This window comes from Polypterus senegalus, chromosome 3, assembly GCF_016835505.1.
Source record: "Polypterus senegalus isolate Bchr_013 chromosome 3, ASM1683550v1, whole genome shotgun sequence".
Lineage (NCBI taxonomy): Eukaryota > Metazoa > Chordata > Cladistia > Polypteriformes > Polypteridae > Polypterus > Polypterus senegalus.
Genome location: NC_053156.1, coordinates 232,572,423 through 232,590,751, shown reverse-complemented (window position 1 = coordinate 232,590,751; position 18,329 = coordinate 232,572,423). Strand labels below are relative to the sequence as shown.

At 36.6% G+C, this 18,329-nt stretch overlaps 1 protein-coding gene across 10 annotated transcripts in view; it reads right to left on the bottom strand.

The window, feature by feature from the left end:
* Positions 1 to 1,186: 1,186 nt before the first annotated feature.
* Positions 1,187 to 18,329, bottom strand: part of LOC120525970 (neuron navigator 1-like) — a 365,228-nt gene continuing 348,085 nt past the window's right edge. For all 10 annotated transcript variants that reach the window (XM_039748733.1, XM_039748732.1, XM_039748735.1 and 7 more), the window contains 10 exons: positions 13,748 to 13,845; positions 13,262 to 13,357; positions 11,657 to 11,825; positions 8,766 to 9,001; positions 6,371 to 6,525; positions 4,322 to 4,393; positions 3,937 to 4,133; positions 2,248 to 2,366; positions 1,900 to 2,109; positions 1,187 to 1,746 (listed from right to left, as the gene is read on the bottom strand). In XM_039748733.1, the coding sequence (XP_039604667.1) occupies positions 1,651 to 1,746; positions 1,900 to 2,109; positions 2,248 to 2,366; positions 3,937 to 4,133; positions 4,322 to 4,393; positions 6,371 to 6,525; positions 8,766 to 9,001; positions 11,657 to 11,825; positions 13,262 to 13,357; positions 13,748 to 13,845 (1,448 nt within the window). In that variant the 3' untranslated portion in view covers positions 1,187 to 1,650. The remainder of the gene's footprint in view (positions 1,747 to 1,899; positions 2,110 to 2,247; positions 2,367 to 3,936; positions 4,134 to 4,321; positions 4,394 to 6,370; positions 6,526 to 8,765; positions 9,002 to 11,656; positions 11,826 to 13,261; positions 13,358 to 13,747; positions 13,846 to 18,329) is intronic.

Sequence of the window (18,329 nt, the reverse complement as noted above, 5' to 3'; positions counted from 1 at the left end):
TCCTCAAAACATCATGTACAAGGCAGGAACTCACCCTGGACAAGGCACCAATCTGGCTCAGTATAGGGGAAAACTACCATTAAAATTTACAATCTGGCATGCTCTAAAGGACTAAAGGTCTTACAAATTTTCAACTGGAACCTTACTAGAAATTTAAATTTTTGTTTACTTTGATTGTCAGGATGGACATGCATACAGGGTGCACCCCCACATACAGTATTTATAGCTTCCAAAAATTCTACATTACTGAATATGAATGTACTATGTATGCTTTCAGATTTTTTTCTTGAAAGCTATTAAGGAGAAGCTGTTGTCGATGAGCTAATATGGGCTTTAGGTTCAGAGGAGTATGCCCAGACTGATATCACCTGGAGTTGTGTGCTTTTAAATCTTTGTCCAAGAATAAATATATTTTGGAATAAACTGGGTGTGTGTGAGTCAGAATTCATCTAATTGAAAAAATACATCCATCCATCCATTATCCAACCCGCTATATCCTAACTACAGGGTCACAGGGGTCTGCTGGAGCCAATCCCAGCCAACACAGAGCGCAAGGCAGGAAACAAACCCCGGGCAGGGTGCCAGCCCACCGCAGGAAAAAATACATATTTTTTTTAAAAGAACGTGAAACTAGGAATAATGTTTTTTAAAAGGAATCCAGTCCTGCATTACCCACTGGTAGCCACCTTTACTTAGATAATACCAGGAAACTGAATAAAATACAACGTTCAAACATTGCTATATGTTAGCATCATTACTTACTTAAGATGCTCTCCATTCACAGAAGTAAGGTGAATTAGTTAAGGCTTTGTTATAAAGCACCGACCGCTTCAATATTTTCAAACTACTGTGTTAGAGTGAAATTGCATACGTGTCCTAGGTTAAGTGCTCCCAGCTTGCATACCTCAGTAGTTCCCAGAGACAGGATACGGCTTAAACTGAAGAAATGGTATTTAAGAAGATGTTAACCTGAGGACTGACTTAAAGAGAACCATTTATAACAGAATATTCAACAAATTTGTTCTTGCTGGATCTGGGAATAAAAAGTACCATCTTCTAAATTTGCAATAGTACAAGAAGTTTGAATAATTACAGCAGTAAACCACTGCTCAACTTGCCATCAGCCACTGATTAAGCACAAAAAATAACATTAAATGCAGAATGTGCTTTTTTCCCCCTTTCCTTGTATTTCCTACGTGTGCTTTATTGCCCGTTAACTGCAAGGATAAGTTAGATGTAGCAACAGTAACATGGCCACCAGCCATGAGAAAGGGCAACAGCAGGGTATATGATTCTACAGATGTATTGTCTTCTTGCAGATCTCTCATAAAAGGCATGTTTATTAAAACATAACTGAAAAACCGTTTGAATTCAGCTGCAATGATTGCCATGCACTTGAAGATTAAATAACAAAAATACAAATACAGTCAATTCACTTCCTTAATTAATAAAGATGTAATCCATGTGTATCCTTTATAGCAGTATCTAATCTTTCTAATAGTTAAAGTACAAGTGAAGTCTGCTGTCTGTGTTTCCACTGTTAAAACTGGGCTGTGACCATTCCTGGAACTCTGGTACTTTTTTTCCTTTGTTTCTTTAACAGATCTAGCCATGGTAGCGGCAAATAGTCTATTGTTTGCACAGGAGAATTCAGAGTGTTGGCTGGAGGCTTGTGTTCAGATCTGTCTCTTTTTCAGGAGATTCGATATAATTGGCTGCCTCTTGCAGTTTAAGTAGCATAGCCATCTAAAACAAAAAGTAGGAGACATTATTCCTTATCTGAACAAAGCAAAGCAAACATTTCAAAATGCCTCAGATCAGTTTCAGGGGCCCCAAAAACAGAAATCAAGGAGATAAGTAAAAGTGACTTTCTAATAAAAACATTTTAGTATTACTCACAAGTGGATCAGACTCCAGGGAGCTAGGTGTGGTCTCTTTAGGGTTTCTCTCCTCACTCTGCTGCCCTGTGCTTACAGACGGCCCAGCGGCTACAACACTTGGAGGAGGCAGATGAAAAAGTTTGGCTTGATCCTGCTGAGCAGAAGGCCATGGAAGAGTACCTCTCACCCACTCTACTGGATCCTCCCATGCATTTTTTTGCCCATGTACCTGCAAATTGGAACACATTGGAATCAGCCTCAAGATCAGGGGCTAAACAAAAAAAACTTAATTTTATTTAAAAAACAAACAAACAAAAAAAAAAAAAAAAAACAAAAAAAAAACATGGTGAGAATTAAGATATCTCACCTTGATTCCGTCTTTGGCTCCTTCCTGAAGGTAAGGTATGATGGAATGGTTCCATAGGTCAATGAACCAAGTCCTGAACTCCTCAACTGTAACTGGGCAGGACAGGAAGAAGCAAGGACCTAATCGAGAAAATTTAGACAAATGCTGTATATGGGAGATGAAATAAAGCGAAAGCCACTCAGAAAGCTTTGCATCTTCAATAAATTTAGCTACATTTATGGTGGTATCCACAGTATCAGTCTATATTTTAATTTCAGTCTTGCATTATCTTTCAATAACATGCTTCTTCAAAAATTTTCTTAGTTACAATTAACAGAAATATGTAGAAATCCAGTGTCAGACCAAATTAATGAATAATTTAATGTAACTGCTAGGTAAGGCTTCAAGACCATAACTAATATTTATAAAATGATTGAATGCAGTACTGTATATGCCTATAACAGCAATATCTGCCTGACAGTTTTAAAGGAACATCGAAGTAAACAGGTAGACTAGCTAGCACACATGCACTTCAAGTAATACCAGATTAAAAGATACCATGTATTCAGAGTTAATGCATACAGGGCATGGGTAATATGCAAGTATTTAAAAATTCCTAATGCTACTTTAATATTGAATAACTGTTTGGTATTGTGGTTTTTTGCTCGCTACCACACTCCCTCAGACCATGGTTCATTCTGAAGGACAACAGTTAAATACCTAATACTTGTGATATGCCAAAGCATTATTTTTGCTGTTGATATTATGAGCTATTAGTCAAGACATTGAATTACATGTACCATACAAATCTGTGTTGACAATAATAAATAATAATTATCTCTATACCGTGCAATATATTTCATCAGGAGAGAAAAAAAACACATCACATGAAAAAATTCTGAGCAATATCATTTGTATTCAACAGCAGGATGCTTGTGATATTCTAGATCTGTAATATTCACTGATCATAACCACATATGAATGCTTGAATCTCTTGTATATTTGTGTTTAAAATATGCTTAGGAACCATATTAGCAGATGATTAGTATATGGTAATTAAGGGTAGGGATTACCAAGGACTTCCTAATATACGGTGGTCCAGATCTAATTATGCAATTTTCTTTATGCTACAACTTATTAAGTTTATTACATAGAAAATCACCCACAAAATCCCAGACCATCAAGAAGTGTGCAAACTGACGACATGAAGAATCGTCTTCCGTCGAACTGGAATTGTCCCCGCTTAAATCAAAGTCGTCCAGACCATCTGGATCTGCATAATTAGATCTGAACCATCTTGTATAATATATTTTGCAATGTATTGACTATTATTGTTCATGCAAATTATTAGCAAGGAATTAAGAAGAAAAAGGTAAGAAATTTTGTCATAAACATACAGATTTTGAACAAACATTTATACCACAAGTTAGATACCAATGCAGATGCAAATGCAAAGAAAAACTCTAAGGGCTTCTTTCACCGTCCAGTATAGCAGTAAGAGATCAATCTAAATCTAGGAGTGGGTAAAATGGTATAGAAAGTGATGGCATATAAAGGGGCAAATAAAACATACAGATCAGGAAAGATCAAATTCTTCATAAAATAAAACTAGACCTTACATAATCATTCATGATAATACTAACATATGTCATAATACAAGTGACAACTGAGAAAGTAATAACTGGATGTGAAGAAGAAGAGATTACATACCAATGAGAAAATCTGAAGTGCTATGTTTTTCTAAAAAAGCGTGAAGATGATACCAGAGCTTTGGCACCCAATCGAGGACCTGAAGCAAATCCTGATTGTTGACAGTGGATTCATTCTCTGCCTCAATAAGTTTCCTGTGCAAGTATCGGACCAGGAAACCATTGGCTGGTTCAACATTATTAGAGAATGTGACCATCCTTTGAAACAAAAAGATACATAATTATATATTTATCTTACAGGGCATGGGAAACCATACTAATATACATCCATACTAAGGAGTACAGATATCCCAGGAAAAATCTAAATAAATGATGTTTTCTTCTGGTGTTTAACAGTTTACTTTCCTTACCCTTACATCTGAGTAGTAAAGTCTGGAGGCTTGTACCTGAAGCTGAGGTGAAGACCATGATTGGGCGTCATCTTCACAGGCTGATTAGTTGTTCCAATGATGTAGGGGCTAAAGTAAACAAAATGCTAACATTAAAATTACAATGCAGTGATAAAGAAGCTTTAATAATTGAAAGGGAAAAGAGCCATGAGATATCTTTATGCTTCTAAGATATAGGTGCTTTTGGCCAAAAACGGGAGACAGGACAAAAAATGAAAAGGAATAGTTTATTGCAATACCCTACTGTGTCTAAAAAAGGAATAACATCTAACAAAACATTACATTTGCAAACCTAAGTATGCATCTGTCCAGTCAATTTATAACTAAATGCAGATCCTAAGAATGGAACTGAGCTGCTGCTCTGGTGGTTGACTTTTGCTTCCATAAGGAAACCAAATATTATTAGCACTTAACTTACTGAACTGCAACACTTCTTCTGGTTGTCCACAATGAGTAGTGGTACAGAACATGATTTTTGATATACTTGTGTGGGTGGACCTGTGGGCCTCTAAATGGTTCTGCTGCCTCACAGGGCTTGGATTCTGGTGTACATGCTCTTGTACTTGAGTGTGCCTCTTGTAGCAACTTTGAATGATGTCTGTAAACTGAACATGGTGGTCAATATTTCATATTTTCAACAAAGAACCACCTAAAGGATAATTAATGGTCTTAATAACAGGAAAAAGGAGTAGTAACAAAAGAAGTGGAATGCTAGAAATCACTAAAGGGAGCAACGTCTGCACAGTTAAAATATATGCAAGACAATTAGTGAAAGTGGGCACATATATAAAGGTAGCTGGAACTTGTAAACACTATACTGGGATGGTGCCACGAGCAGACAGAACTATCTCTCTTAAGGTAAGGGTAAGATACTCTGAGGAAGTAAATAATAAGGGGTTCTTTAAGGTCAGAGAAGGAATGTGTCTTGGTGTCAGTACATTCAGGATGCCGTTATACCTCCAGGATGCAAGAAGGCATTCTAAATATCATTTAACATAGCTGACTGACTAGCTGTACTAGATAATTGGGTGCCATTGTTAGAAAGCACCTGTTTATGCAGAGTGCTTCCAAAGCACTAGTATCTGAAGCACTGATTAGATGAATGTCAATGGGGTGAGAGCAGGGTACAGTTTGTATTTCCTCAGTTTGACAGGTTTCAGCAAAGAGCTATTATATCAGATACTGTATATGACTTTCCAACATATGTCCTTATTGATAGTTAACCTAAGATATGCCTAGTCATTTTTGAAGGAGGTAGGATTCAGGAATGCAGGAATACTGGGTTTCCCTGGAGATTCTAGAGGTCAATCTGAATGCTGGAAATGTTTCTGGAGCCTATACTGAAAATATTTCCAGGCAGAATGATAAAAGGTTATTCTAATCAAACTTTTATGGAGTGTGGAGTTAGGAAGATGGGTTTTGGCAAGCACCTGTTTGGTGGAAGGAGGAGAAGCCAGAGTACAGAGAGGAAAGAATTAAGCAGGAAGGAACTGGTGCAACAAGGTACCATTAGACAGGCAAGCAAGCAGCCACACTACCCAACAGTCAGGGGCATACTTATGTAGATAGGCCAGTAGGGGCTGTGAGAGGTTTGTTTAGTTATTCTGTGATTTACTTCTATATCATTGTATTCCCAAGACTCTATACCCTTCTCTTAACTATCATTAACATTTCTTAACATTTAACTTATTTTTGCCATTTTGGCTTAATTTGAGTTTGGGAACAACTGAAAATTACTCCCCAACATCCACTGCATCCCATGACATTACTGTCTCAGAATTTACCTTCATCTCTGATATAATAGACTAAGATTATATGAGTTTCAGAAACAATGCAATTGTGATGTCACTAAAAACTACACTTTTATCATGTATATGAAATATTTATCAAACAACTAATTTTGAAGCACAAACAAAGATAGAAAGCTTAATTTTAATATACTTGAAGAGTAAATCTTGCCATGTGCTACATCTAAAATGAGATAGCAGCAGTCACAGAACCTTAGATAGCCACCCCTGCACACAAATAAAAATTGCATGCCCTTACCATTTGTGATATTTGCATGTCAAAGCTCCATTGACCAGCTCACTGATAGATCCAGCATCATTAAGGTCATCTAGAATAACTACTAGGGGCACTTCACCTGTGCTAGTCTCCCGATCAATCTGATTGGCCAGGTTAGACAAATAAAGCTGCAGATCCTGAAAATAATAAGCCAATTATACCGATTTACAACAGGCATCATCTCATGGAAAATATTTTGATCAGAAAAATTCTACAGTATATAACACAATAGTAAGGATTTGCTTTCAAGCATTATTAGTCTTTGGGTAAAACGTTTGTGTAAAATATTCTTTCTGAAAAGTTCTACATGTGTGGAAGTTATTTTACAACAGCATCCAAACCAACTTTCCTTTACTCTACTTAATTTTCAAAAAGTCAGCAGTCATCCAGATTAATGTAAATATGGTAACTATTATTGCGCACTTGCATAATACTTGCTCCTTGTGATAAACATAAGAGCTACAAAAATCATGAAGACATTCTAGGAATGTATTTAGTTCTCTGTAACTGTCATAAAAAGTACATTCCATCTTCAACATCTATTTTGTAATATTTAACAATCTTCCATCTTGGCATTTACTCTTAGGCCAGATTTATACTTCACGTGACGCGAGCTCCAGCAGATGTTCTGTTTATACTTGTGTGCATACTTTACGTAAATCTGGAAGATTCCACCAGGTGGCAGTGCGAGATATCACGGTGAAAGAACATTTGGCTTTGCTGTGTTGTAAATTGCCTGAAACATCCATTAAATTCCAATGACACCTTGCCACAATATCTTTGAAAAGGATGTTTAATGATTACAGCATTCAATCCAGGGATGTGTTCATTCCAACAAGCATCAGGCACGAGACAGAAACAGTTCCTGGGCAATGCATCAGCTCATCGCAAGGTGAACACAAGCATACACACAATAATGTCATTTTAGCGTCACCAAATCTCAAACCTTCATGTCTTTGAAAGGAAACCGGAGCACACAGAGAAAACCCACCAGGAAAACATGCAAACCCCAAGCAGGGAACACAAGGGACGTGATTTCCTGCGAGGCAGCAGCGCTACTGCTCTGCCACCCCCAAATGTGTAATTATTAACAGTATTCATTGTTTAAATGAAGTTAACAACTTATCTGTAAAATGTAACATGCATGCTTTTAATGATATCACTTTCATGCAAGTATAAATCTAAGGATTCTAAATGTGCAGAGAGCTGGAATATCTTACATGTAATGTGTTCTTTGTGGTGATCTATTGCTGCTGTCAGTTCAGGAGCAAGCTTCAGAAGCATGTAGCGATTAACAACTTGGTCGGTTTTAAGATGACATTTACAACAATCTACTTTAAGTAAACTATGAGATTAAAGTGAACAGTTCGAAATTAAAGCCAAAATTTCAAGTTTAATCACAAAATAGCACTGTATCCTTAATTTTTTTCTCTGTGGCTCAAATACGCTGCCATACATTCTGCTGCTGTTGTGACGGTGCAAAAGAAAAAAAAAATGGTGGCACAGAAGATGGTATCGTGTCATTACTTTGGGGAATATGCAACGCTTGAATATGTATGTCGCCATTTTGCTTCACCACATTGAACCATTAATCAAACATTGAAGCAGGCATATTGATCCTGTACAATCCTCAAAGCGGCTTTCTGTCACATGTAGACTTGATCACACTGTTCCCCCCTGAATTTTGCTAGTACTGCAATTTGTGCACAAGTCATGTTAATTTCTGAGGATTTGCTCAGAGTATGCGGCAAATGAATGCTGGGAATAAATGGCAGCCATGATGCGTGCACGTACGCGTTCTGAGTGTGAAGTATAAACGGGTCCTTAGTGTTCACCTGTAATGAATAAGCTGCTTCTGCATTCTTGTTAAAGTCCCTTTTTGTCATCAACAAACTTAATGTGCATACAGTATGCATAACATTACTATTTAAACCAATTACAACAATTAGGAAGTATGGCAGCAAAAGCTATTTTTTCCATTTTTGATAAGCTGTATCCATGTACTTGTTTCTTCCAATTTTTCAGTTTATGAACAGAGAACCACATACTTAAAGTGAAGGAATTCAAGGGAAATGCATTCAAGACATTGATCTAGTAGTAAATGACAACATACAGCACACAGAAATCAAATCAATCAAATTCTATAAAACTGGTATTTTGATTACATCTTTCTAAGAATACAAGTATTCTTAAAAAATCTCAACATATGGAAAAGCAATACAGTTCCTACCTATTGTTAAACATAATATTAAACTATAGATTACAGCAATTTTGCTGTGCAGTGAAGACTTTAAAACTGTCTTCATTGAGCAATATTTGGACTCACTGTCTCATTGATAATGGTGGTGAATCATGCAATAGTTTCTATATGAATTACCTTGCAGGACTGCTTGTGCATGTTGTAGGTGACAGCAATACCCTCAGTTATATCACGACCCGATCTTTCCACCAAATACTCTGCCAGCCGTGTGGTAAGGTATGTTTTACCTGTCCCACTGGGACCAGAAAGAACAAGACGGCGATGTTTCAACAGCAAGCTTATGTAATGTTGCATCATAGGCTTAGGGATCAGGGTCTCAAACACAAGGCTGTCCACACACTTCTCCTTAAGACCTACAGAAAAAGGCAAGGCAAAAGGAAGTAACCAAGACTGAAATTTAAACCAAGAGTGAACAAAAGTAAACATTCAGTGATATCCTGATAGGATAACTAAATATGATTTGGCTATCTTCATCTTAAACCTTTTTTTTTTTTTCTAAGAGCATTATTAACTCTGGGTGGCGCAGTGGTAGCGCTGCTGCCTCGCAGTTAGGAGACCCGGGTTCGCTTCCCGGGTCCTCCCTGCATGGAGTTTGCATGTTCTCCCCGTGTCTGCGTGGGTTTCCTCCCACAGTCCAAAGACATGCAGGTTATGTGCACTGGCAATTCTAAATTGTCCCTAGTTTGTGCTTGGTGTATGGATGTGCATGTGTGTGTGCCCTGTGTTGGCTGGAATTGGCTCCAGCAGACCCCCTGTGACCCTGTAGTTAGGATATAGTGGGTTGGATAATGGCTGGATTATCAGTTCCTGGTAAAATCTGAGATGGATTTATCTACTGTATATGTTCAGAGGACAAGACAGAATATTCTAATCATCTGTTATTATTCACACGATAAACATATTCTGATATATAAATGTGTTTCTTTTATTCTACGTTTGAGTATGTTCCATTACAAAGACTGTGTGTTATATTTTTTGATGTTCAGATCATCTATGCATCACAAAAGGAGACCACTATTTGAATATATATTTTCATGGTTGATTCAGTTGATTGAGATCCTGTTTTAAGCAAAAGGGCATTGTCCTAAATACTGTAGCTACATTAACCCTTGCATATGAAGATGAAAAAGGTTGGCTCGGAGATTGAACCTTTGTTACTGGAAATAACTCTGGCATGTTTTAATATGCATTTCTCAAAAGCATCCATCCATCCATTATCCAACCCACTATATCCTAACACAGGGTCACGGGGGTCTGCTGGAGCCAATCCCAGCCAACACAAGGCGCAAGGCAGGAACAAATCCCAGGCAGGGTGCCAGCCCACCACAGGGCACACACACACACACACACACACACACACACACACACACACACACTAGGGACAATTTAGGATCGCTAATGCACCTAACCTGCATGTCTTTGGACTGTAAGAGTAAACTAGAGCAGTTGGAGGAAACTCATGCAGACACTGGGAGAACATGCAAACTCCACGCAGGGAGGACCGGGGAAGCAAACCCAGGTCTCCTAACTGCAGGGCAGCAGTGCTACCACTGCGGCACCGTGCCGCCCTTTCTCAAGAGCATGAAATTAAATTACAATTTTACAATATTCTATTGTTTTTCAGTCTCCCTCACATACCAGACTAATGCAAACATTTATCAGGTTTCAAAAAATCTTTTACATTAAACGCTGTAAAACTTGTGGAAGCAAAATTCCAGTGAGATCTGATGGAGTTTTGCTTGTACTGTATGTGTTTCTGGGTTAGGCGCAGGAAACTGTCTTGCTTTCAAAAGATTCATTTTCTCTCATCTGATGTTACTATTTTCTATAGCAGTGGAAGCTGGGTTCTCTAGTGTGCAGTTCCATAAACTTTCACACTTTCTTTTCCACTTTGATTCTATTTCTATGTCTTTGTTTGTTTGCAACTTAGAATAGACTTTAAACAGATAAGGAAAAAATACTTTGGTTATACTTCATCTATAAAACTTCAAGAAACTTTATTATTTGTGGCAATTAGGTCTAGACAGCTCTATGATGTAAACAATATCATTCTGCTTACTGTATCTACCATGCTTTTACAACATATTAGCATGTGTTTAATTTCATTCATGAATTGTTTGTGACTTCTATCACTGCTCCTTTTTTAAACACTACATCTCTATTTACTTCTTTATTTTTGCTTCACTTATAGCACATGTGAACTGCCTACCTTAGCACTCAATGACGGTGGTTAACAATCTGATAAATCTCAGCATAGGTTTGGATTGGAGTTACCTGAATGGACAGCAGTACTCTAGGAAACTTTTGTTTTTTGACGGTTTTATATGCTTTTCTGCAGCTGAGTCTTCCTTTAATCATATTTGCATAATCAAAACTTAAACTGACAGAAATTTTTGATTCTGTGTTACCACACTCAGCAGAGGTGTAGGAAGATGCTTTAAGAAGGGGATTATACTGATAGGGGACAAACTTGTAACATCATTACATATATTACAGTAATTAAGAGTGCATATGTTTTAAATTGACACCAAACTAAATTATCTAGATGAAGCCACACAGTTATTTTAAATTTTATTGAACTGCTTGTAACATTCAATATCTAATAGTTAACTTAGTTATAGTAAAAATTAGGAAACATTTACCATATACTAACTTACTACACATCAAAATTAAAATATACCAAGGTTTTTGATGTAGTTATGTGGCCATCATATTTTAATATGATATATTCTACTATAAACCATTTCAAAAACTTTATCTCAAACAGACTGTATACAGTACAACTCTTCTCAATACTGGGACAAAGAAAACTTACTTCTAATATTACAAAAACAAAATTTTGCTTTACAAAACCTTTTATAATCTTTTCCTGCATTATATTCTACCAAAATGATCTTAAAGGGAATACTCATCTACCATAAATACAGTATCATTGAGCATATGTGCAACTAAAGAAACATCTAAACTGCAAATCCTCTATTAACCTCACATTATAAAGGAAAACTGACCTTTCAGTACCACAGCCACAAAACTAGTTCCTTTGCCCATACACCGATAAGGCATCATTTCTGGGACATCTGCTCCCAGTACTCTTCGTCCATGGTTGATGCTGTAACTGTAAATTGAATCAGAGGAAAGGCCAAGGGTCGAGGAAGGGTCTACCTTTTTAATGTAATCCTGTGATGGAATAGAGAGAGATCTTAAGAAGAGTGAAACAAAATTGGACTAACACAATTGTTCTTCATATTATTTAATGCTTGCACTACTCTTGAGTATATAACAGATTAAGATTTAAAAGATCTCAGTCTTCTAAAAGTTCAGCCATTTTGAGTGAAACAAAAATATGTCAGATACTTTATCAATAATCTTACAAAAGTAAAATTATGAATAAAACTGGCAATCACCTTTATTCTTTTAATCACCCAGTACCAAATTTAATAGTACATTTTAATTATCGAGCTCTATTATCACAAATTTCACAAGAATAATTAAGAAGAATTAGATTGGCAATTCAGAGTGAGGACAAGAGTGTTCTACGTAAGATAAGGTTCTATCAATTAAATGCACAAGACAACTAAACATATGTTTGTTTGTTTTTTTGGCATAATCTATGTAACAAAAAGATGCACACAGAAGCAGTGTCTCTATTGTGCCTGAAAATTAGCACACAAGTAATAAGCATGGTCAGATATCCAAAGGCTTAGTTTTAAATGTATTTTTTACTTACAATAACCAGTACCAAGCTTCATGCTAGTCACAAAAAAGGCAAGAACTGTATAAAGCTATGTTAGCTATACCATCAAAAATTTGATGCTGTGTCTGTCAGTTATATGAACAGCACAGTTAGTTTAAGAGGTGTAATCAAGAATTTATTAGGCAGGGTAATCTGTATGAATTATTAAACAATTGGCCTGCCTTACCCGCATCCACCGTTTTAAACCACTGTGGTTCAAAATTAAAAATAATCCACAATATCCTCAAAGAGTAACATGTGAAATTTCCCCACGCATTTAGCATCTACTAAATACACACAAGAAACAACAGGCTAATGCTGCTGAGGCATGGTGTACCCAAGTCCAGGCAAACCCAGCTGTACTCTATCAGCTCTTGTGTTCACTACATAAGCTTTTATATAAGTTCTGAGGAGTGGGTCCTGGAATGTTTTACCTGTGGATACGTTGGGTGACGTGTATAATATCCTGTAAAAATCACAGCTGAAGGATGCTGTTAAAAACTGTCATATCCCTTGAGATTTGAGAGTTCCAGGAGGATTCGAGGCTTATGTGGCTGGCCATCACAATGATGATGTTATTTGCCTTTGCTAGGAAGTTGCAGAATTATGTTTAACTAAGATTAAATTTAGTGTGAAGAGATGGGTGACTCACCCTTCTGTAAGATGTAACTGGAAGTTTACTACAAGTAAATCAGTGATGTTGACAATTGCTTCGTGAGATAATGGAAACTTGAACACTTAATTTTCCATTAAGGTATACCTGTTGATTAATTATACATTTTTTGAAGGAATCAAGACTTATAGCTTATTTTTTGTACAGAGTCATGTAGTAACCCTTTAAATATTTTGACTTATGGAATAAAAGAATCAAAAACATTACCCTGAAAACCTGGCAGACCAGTGAATCCAGAAAGCTCCAGTCTGATTTGCTGCTGAACTTCACACAGCCAATAAAGAACTCTTGTTGTTTGACCTCCTGAAGGTAAAACATAAAAAATGACATATTTTTCATATATTAAATAAAATTAGTAGTTAACGTTCGCTAATTACAGTGTACTTAATGAACCTAATAGTAAAATAAGTTAGTAACAATAGCCAAAATGCAGACTAATAAGGGATTTTGGGTATAATAATGCCAGTAACTTTGCAGTAAGAAAGATAGTATCTTGATTGACTTGATATTCAATTGACAGAAATATTGCAAAAGCTTAGTTAGCACTTTGACAATTATCCTTTGCTGAATGTTCAGGAAGTGAACCACTTTATCTTCTACTAATTATTTAATAACTATAAACATGACCTACTGTTATACCGTTTAAGCAGCAATAACATGTAAAATGTCACAAGGAAAAAAAAAGATTCTCACATCTCTGAACACGTGATGGTCAGTCACACGAACAACCACTCTCAAACGATTCTCGTCTTTCTGAGATGAGAGACTTGCAGCATCCATGGGAGACAATTCTGTTTAAGAAAATTAAGTTAATAGTTCAATAGGTTAATATGTACTTGTTAAACCTATTAAAAATCTATTTATCTGCCTTGTACTACAACTAAGATTTTTCACACCTGAATTTAGCCAATCACAATATTTTACTCAGTCACACAACTTTAATTTAATTATTCCTGAATTTTATGTATGTAATTCAGTATTCTAGCTCTCTTTTACTTTCTTTTTACTTTTGTTATAATGCGATGGAGTTACATGATTTAATAAAGAGTCATTGGCATGGTACAGACAGATATATCATGTGCCAGTATTGCTAGACACTGGATTAAGCCCCACTACTGTGTCACAACTGCATACATGGTTTCAGACAACTGGCAGGACAAACAGACATTTAAGATCTGGTTGCCCCTGAGTGACTGCACCGGAGTAAGACTGACACAGCTGACAAGTCCATTGGAGATATCATTTCAAGTCTGCCATACATACTGCTTCTCATACTACCAGTACATACAAAAATTGAATCAGTGACAGAACAGATACTGACAGGTTCCATGCTGCTGGCCTCTGAGCAAGACAACCTGTAAGAGGCCCTATGCTCACACCACCTATACAAATGGACCCTCCTGCAGGACAATGCAGGTCAAACACAGCTGCAATGATCACAACTTTTGTGAATAGTGAATATTGCTCTGTAGCTGTTGCCCTGGCATCCTGATAATAATTTTATTGTGCACTATACAGATGCCCTTGATCACAACACCCACTGCCTGCTAATGGTTAGTAACTTCATAAGGTATTCCAGTAATCAAAGTTTAAATTTCAGCTCAGTGGATTGTGTTGCGTTTCTTTTCATCAGCATGTTAAATTTGGGACAAAAATTTGATGGGGTTAAAATTTCCAATGTTTTCGGCATTCCTGAAAACAATTTGACCATTTTTGTGTTATTGTGTTTCAGGATGCAAGCCTGTGATGACTCAAAATTGAATCACTCATTCTGAATGAAAGTTACAAAGCTATTAGCACTGTATAATTGTAGAAAACTATTAATTCTCAGCAAAATCTCTAGTATATTTTGCTGCACAGAGATGATTATTTTATATTTTTGGACACATTTGCACAACAACTGTAGCACAAGTGACATAAATGAATATACATAATTTTCATCAAGTTATGTTTAAGTTATTTCAACCCACTTAATAAAATACTAATCTACAAATCTGCTCTCCTAAATTACAACTTTAAGTAGGGAGAAGCACATGCTAGATATATTACATTTTTCTTTATTTATATGTTTTACGTGTAAAGTCTGACAAAGGTTTTGTACTGCACTTATATCTTCCCTCCCCTTTTCCTTAACTCACTTACCTATTATGCTTTACCTATAGTATATCATGGGATATTGAGATACACTGTTTAACAATGCAAATTTTGTTGTGACAGGTGGTATGTTAATGTTATCAGAAGTTTGTCGGTCAGTGAAAGTTTATAATAAAAGATTCCAGTGCTAACTTGAGTATCTAATACCAAGCATCACGGCTATGCAGTGTCTGTCTTGATCATTTACACATGAAATTACATATTTCTTAAAAAGAAATCTGAATTTGCTCCACCACACCACTTTACAACAGCTTTACTATTCTGGTATATCACAAAAAGTTGACTTCATTTTTGATTTTAAGTGTAAAATTATTTTTTATTTGTCCCACCTCACACATAACAGTATACCATATGGAATATATTTAGACCCCTTTCACATTGTAAATTTACTATCAAATTGCCTAAAATACAAAAAATTAGAAAAATGTACAATGTCAAATATGTAAAAATCCAATGATTATTAATGTTAAGTTGAGAAATACAATCATAGAAGCATAAGCCATAATTTACAGTAAACCAGCATATAACTAACTTGAAAGCACAAAGCATGGATCTTTCAGGAAAATAAAGAAATGCATAATAGATAACCCTGCGGTGGGTTGGCACCCTGCCCAGGATTGGTTCCTGCCTTGTGCCCTGTGTTGGCTGGGATTGGCTCCAGCAGACCCCCGTGACCCTGTATTCGGATTCAACGGGTTGGAAAATGGATGGATGGATAATAGATAACCAAATTATCCTAAATATGTTTGGTACAGTGAGGCAAATGGCGTAGGCTATGCATAAAAAAGTTTTTTAAATTATGGTTGCAAGTTCATAAATTGAGCATATACTATATATATATATATATATATATATATATATATATATATATATATATATATATATATATATATATACACATATACACATACATTGTGGGGGATGGGTGGGACTCATGCCCAGCCGGAACGCCAAGAGAGTGGAAGGACCGGAAGAGAAGCAGTATCTCCCCTGGAAAATGAGAAGATAGTTGCCCTGGTGGGTGTTGGAGCCATGGGAATAGAGCTTGGAAGTTCAACTCTTTGGAGGCCCGTGGCCACCACCAGGGGGCGCCTGAACTAGGAAGTGCAGCAGGAAGACCATAAATGAGCACAATGAGCAGTTACAATAAAAAAGGGCCCACCTCACTCCATTCTGGGAGCTGGAGTTGGGAGGCAGAGGAAGGAGCTTGCGGGAAAGGAGTGAAGACGGCAGTAAGAGAGAAGAAAGAAGGGAAAAGGAAAGAAAGGACTGTGAGCCATTTGTGCTGGTTGGTGCATTGTGTTGTGCTAAAGACTGGGGAGAAAAAAACACGCCTATTTTTGGGATGTTTGTCTCATGGTCTGGGTTGAATCACCACTACATATATGGTGTATGTATATGGTTCCAGACCCCGCGATAGGCAAAAATCCGCGAAGTAGAAACCATATGTTTGTATGGTTATTTTTATATATTTTAAGCCCTTATAAACTCTCCAACCCTGTTAACATTATTAGAGCCCTCTAGACATGAAATAACACCCTTTAGTCAAACGTTTAAACTGTGCTCCATTACAAAAGACAGAGATGACAGTTCTTTCTCACAATTAAAAGAATGCAAACATATCTTATCTTCAAAGGAGCGCCGTCCCGGTAGCAGAGAATGTCAGAGAGCGCGCTCACTAAGAAAAGCAAACAATCAAAAAATCAATACGTGCTTTTAAGTATACAGAAGCACCGGGATAAAGCGCATTTTTGTAGAGGAGCGTCCGTGTCCTCTGTGCAAACAGCCCCTCTGCTCACACCCCCTCCGTCAGGCAGAGAGAGTGAGAAAGATAGAGAGAAGCAAACAATCAAGCACCACGCGGGAAGCATATCTTAAATCATTGAGGAGTTTTAGTTAATATGTAATACATGCTCTGATTGGGTAGCTTCTAAGCCATCTGCCAATAGCGTCCCTTGTATGAAATCAACTGGGCAAACAAACTGAGGAAGCATGTACCATAAATTAAAAGACCCATTGTCCAGAAAGCGTAACCAGCTAAAAATCCGTGATATATATTTAGATGTGCTTACATTTAAAATCCGCGATAGAGTGAAGCCGCGAAAGTCGAAGCGCGATATAGCCAGGGATTACTGTATATAGGTAATTTAAGACAGATATGTGAGTGTGCCGTGAATGGATTGCAGGACTGGCTTCTGTGTTGTGCTGAAATAAGCTCATACTTTTGAGTGACCTGGAACTGATATACAGTGAGGCAGAAGGACAGATTAATCAAAATATATAATGTGGTAGGGTTTAATACCGGCTTATGTATTCTTGAGTTCTAGTAAATTTTCTTACTTTGTATTTTTAAAAACAAATATTCCTAATAAATCATGGTTAAAATTTAAAATCTGCTTGAGAGAAGCCACAGGATTTCTTGTTGGTCTAGTAATTTTGACAGTATGAATAATCTGATGATTTATAAAAACGTTATCATTAGTATGGGCCCTGGTGTTCCAGTATTAAATAAGTATTCTTTACGTACCTTTCTGTTTCTATGTTTTAGCTTTTTTTAATATTAAGCATTTGATGTAACTGGAGGATGTTAAGGTTGCAGCAACTTTATTGACTAAGGACGCCTTACGCTGCCAGTCTTGCAATCTACTTATTGGCAAATAGTATAATCTTACACCTCTTCCCATAACTTTAATATATACTGTATTTTTGGGAGTGGGGCCTAAAAATATGAAACTCACATCCCTCCACATCATGTACAGTAACAGCCAAAATTGTATTTATTGTTTCATTCATCATCTTCAATGAATCTTTGCCTACATGCAGGGATTTCTTGTAGGTATATTTTTAACATGTATAAAGTGTTGTGTTACTTTAGGTGGACGTAAAAAGCCTCTGAGGGGTTTCTTATATACTTAATCCTTAGAGGTTTTTTTATGTAAGAATTCAGAGAAGCCTTTTGAAAGTTTATTGTGATATCCCAATGTCAGTTTTTGTGGTTAATGGCTTACTTGATCTTTTTAAATGTAAAATATTGTACAACTGTTTTCTCTTTTTTAACTTGATTTGCTTATTTATTTGAGCTTTTATAGATGTTAGAGTGAGGGATTATTTACAGATAGGG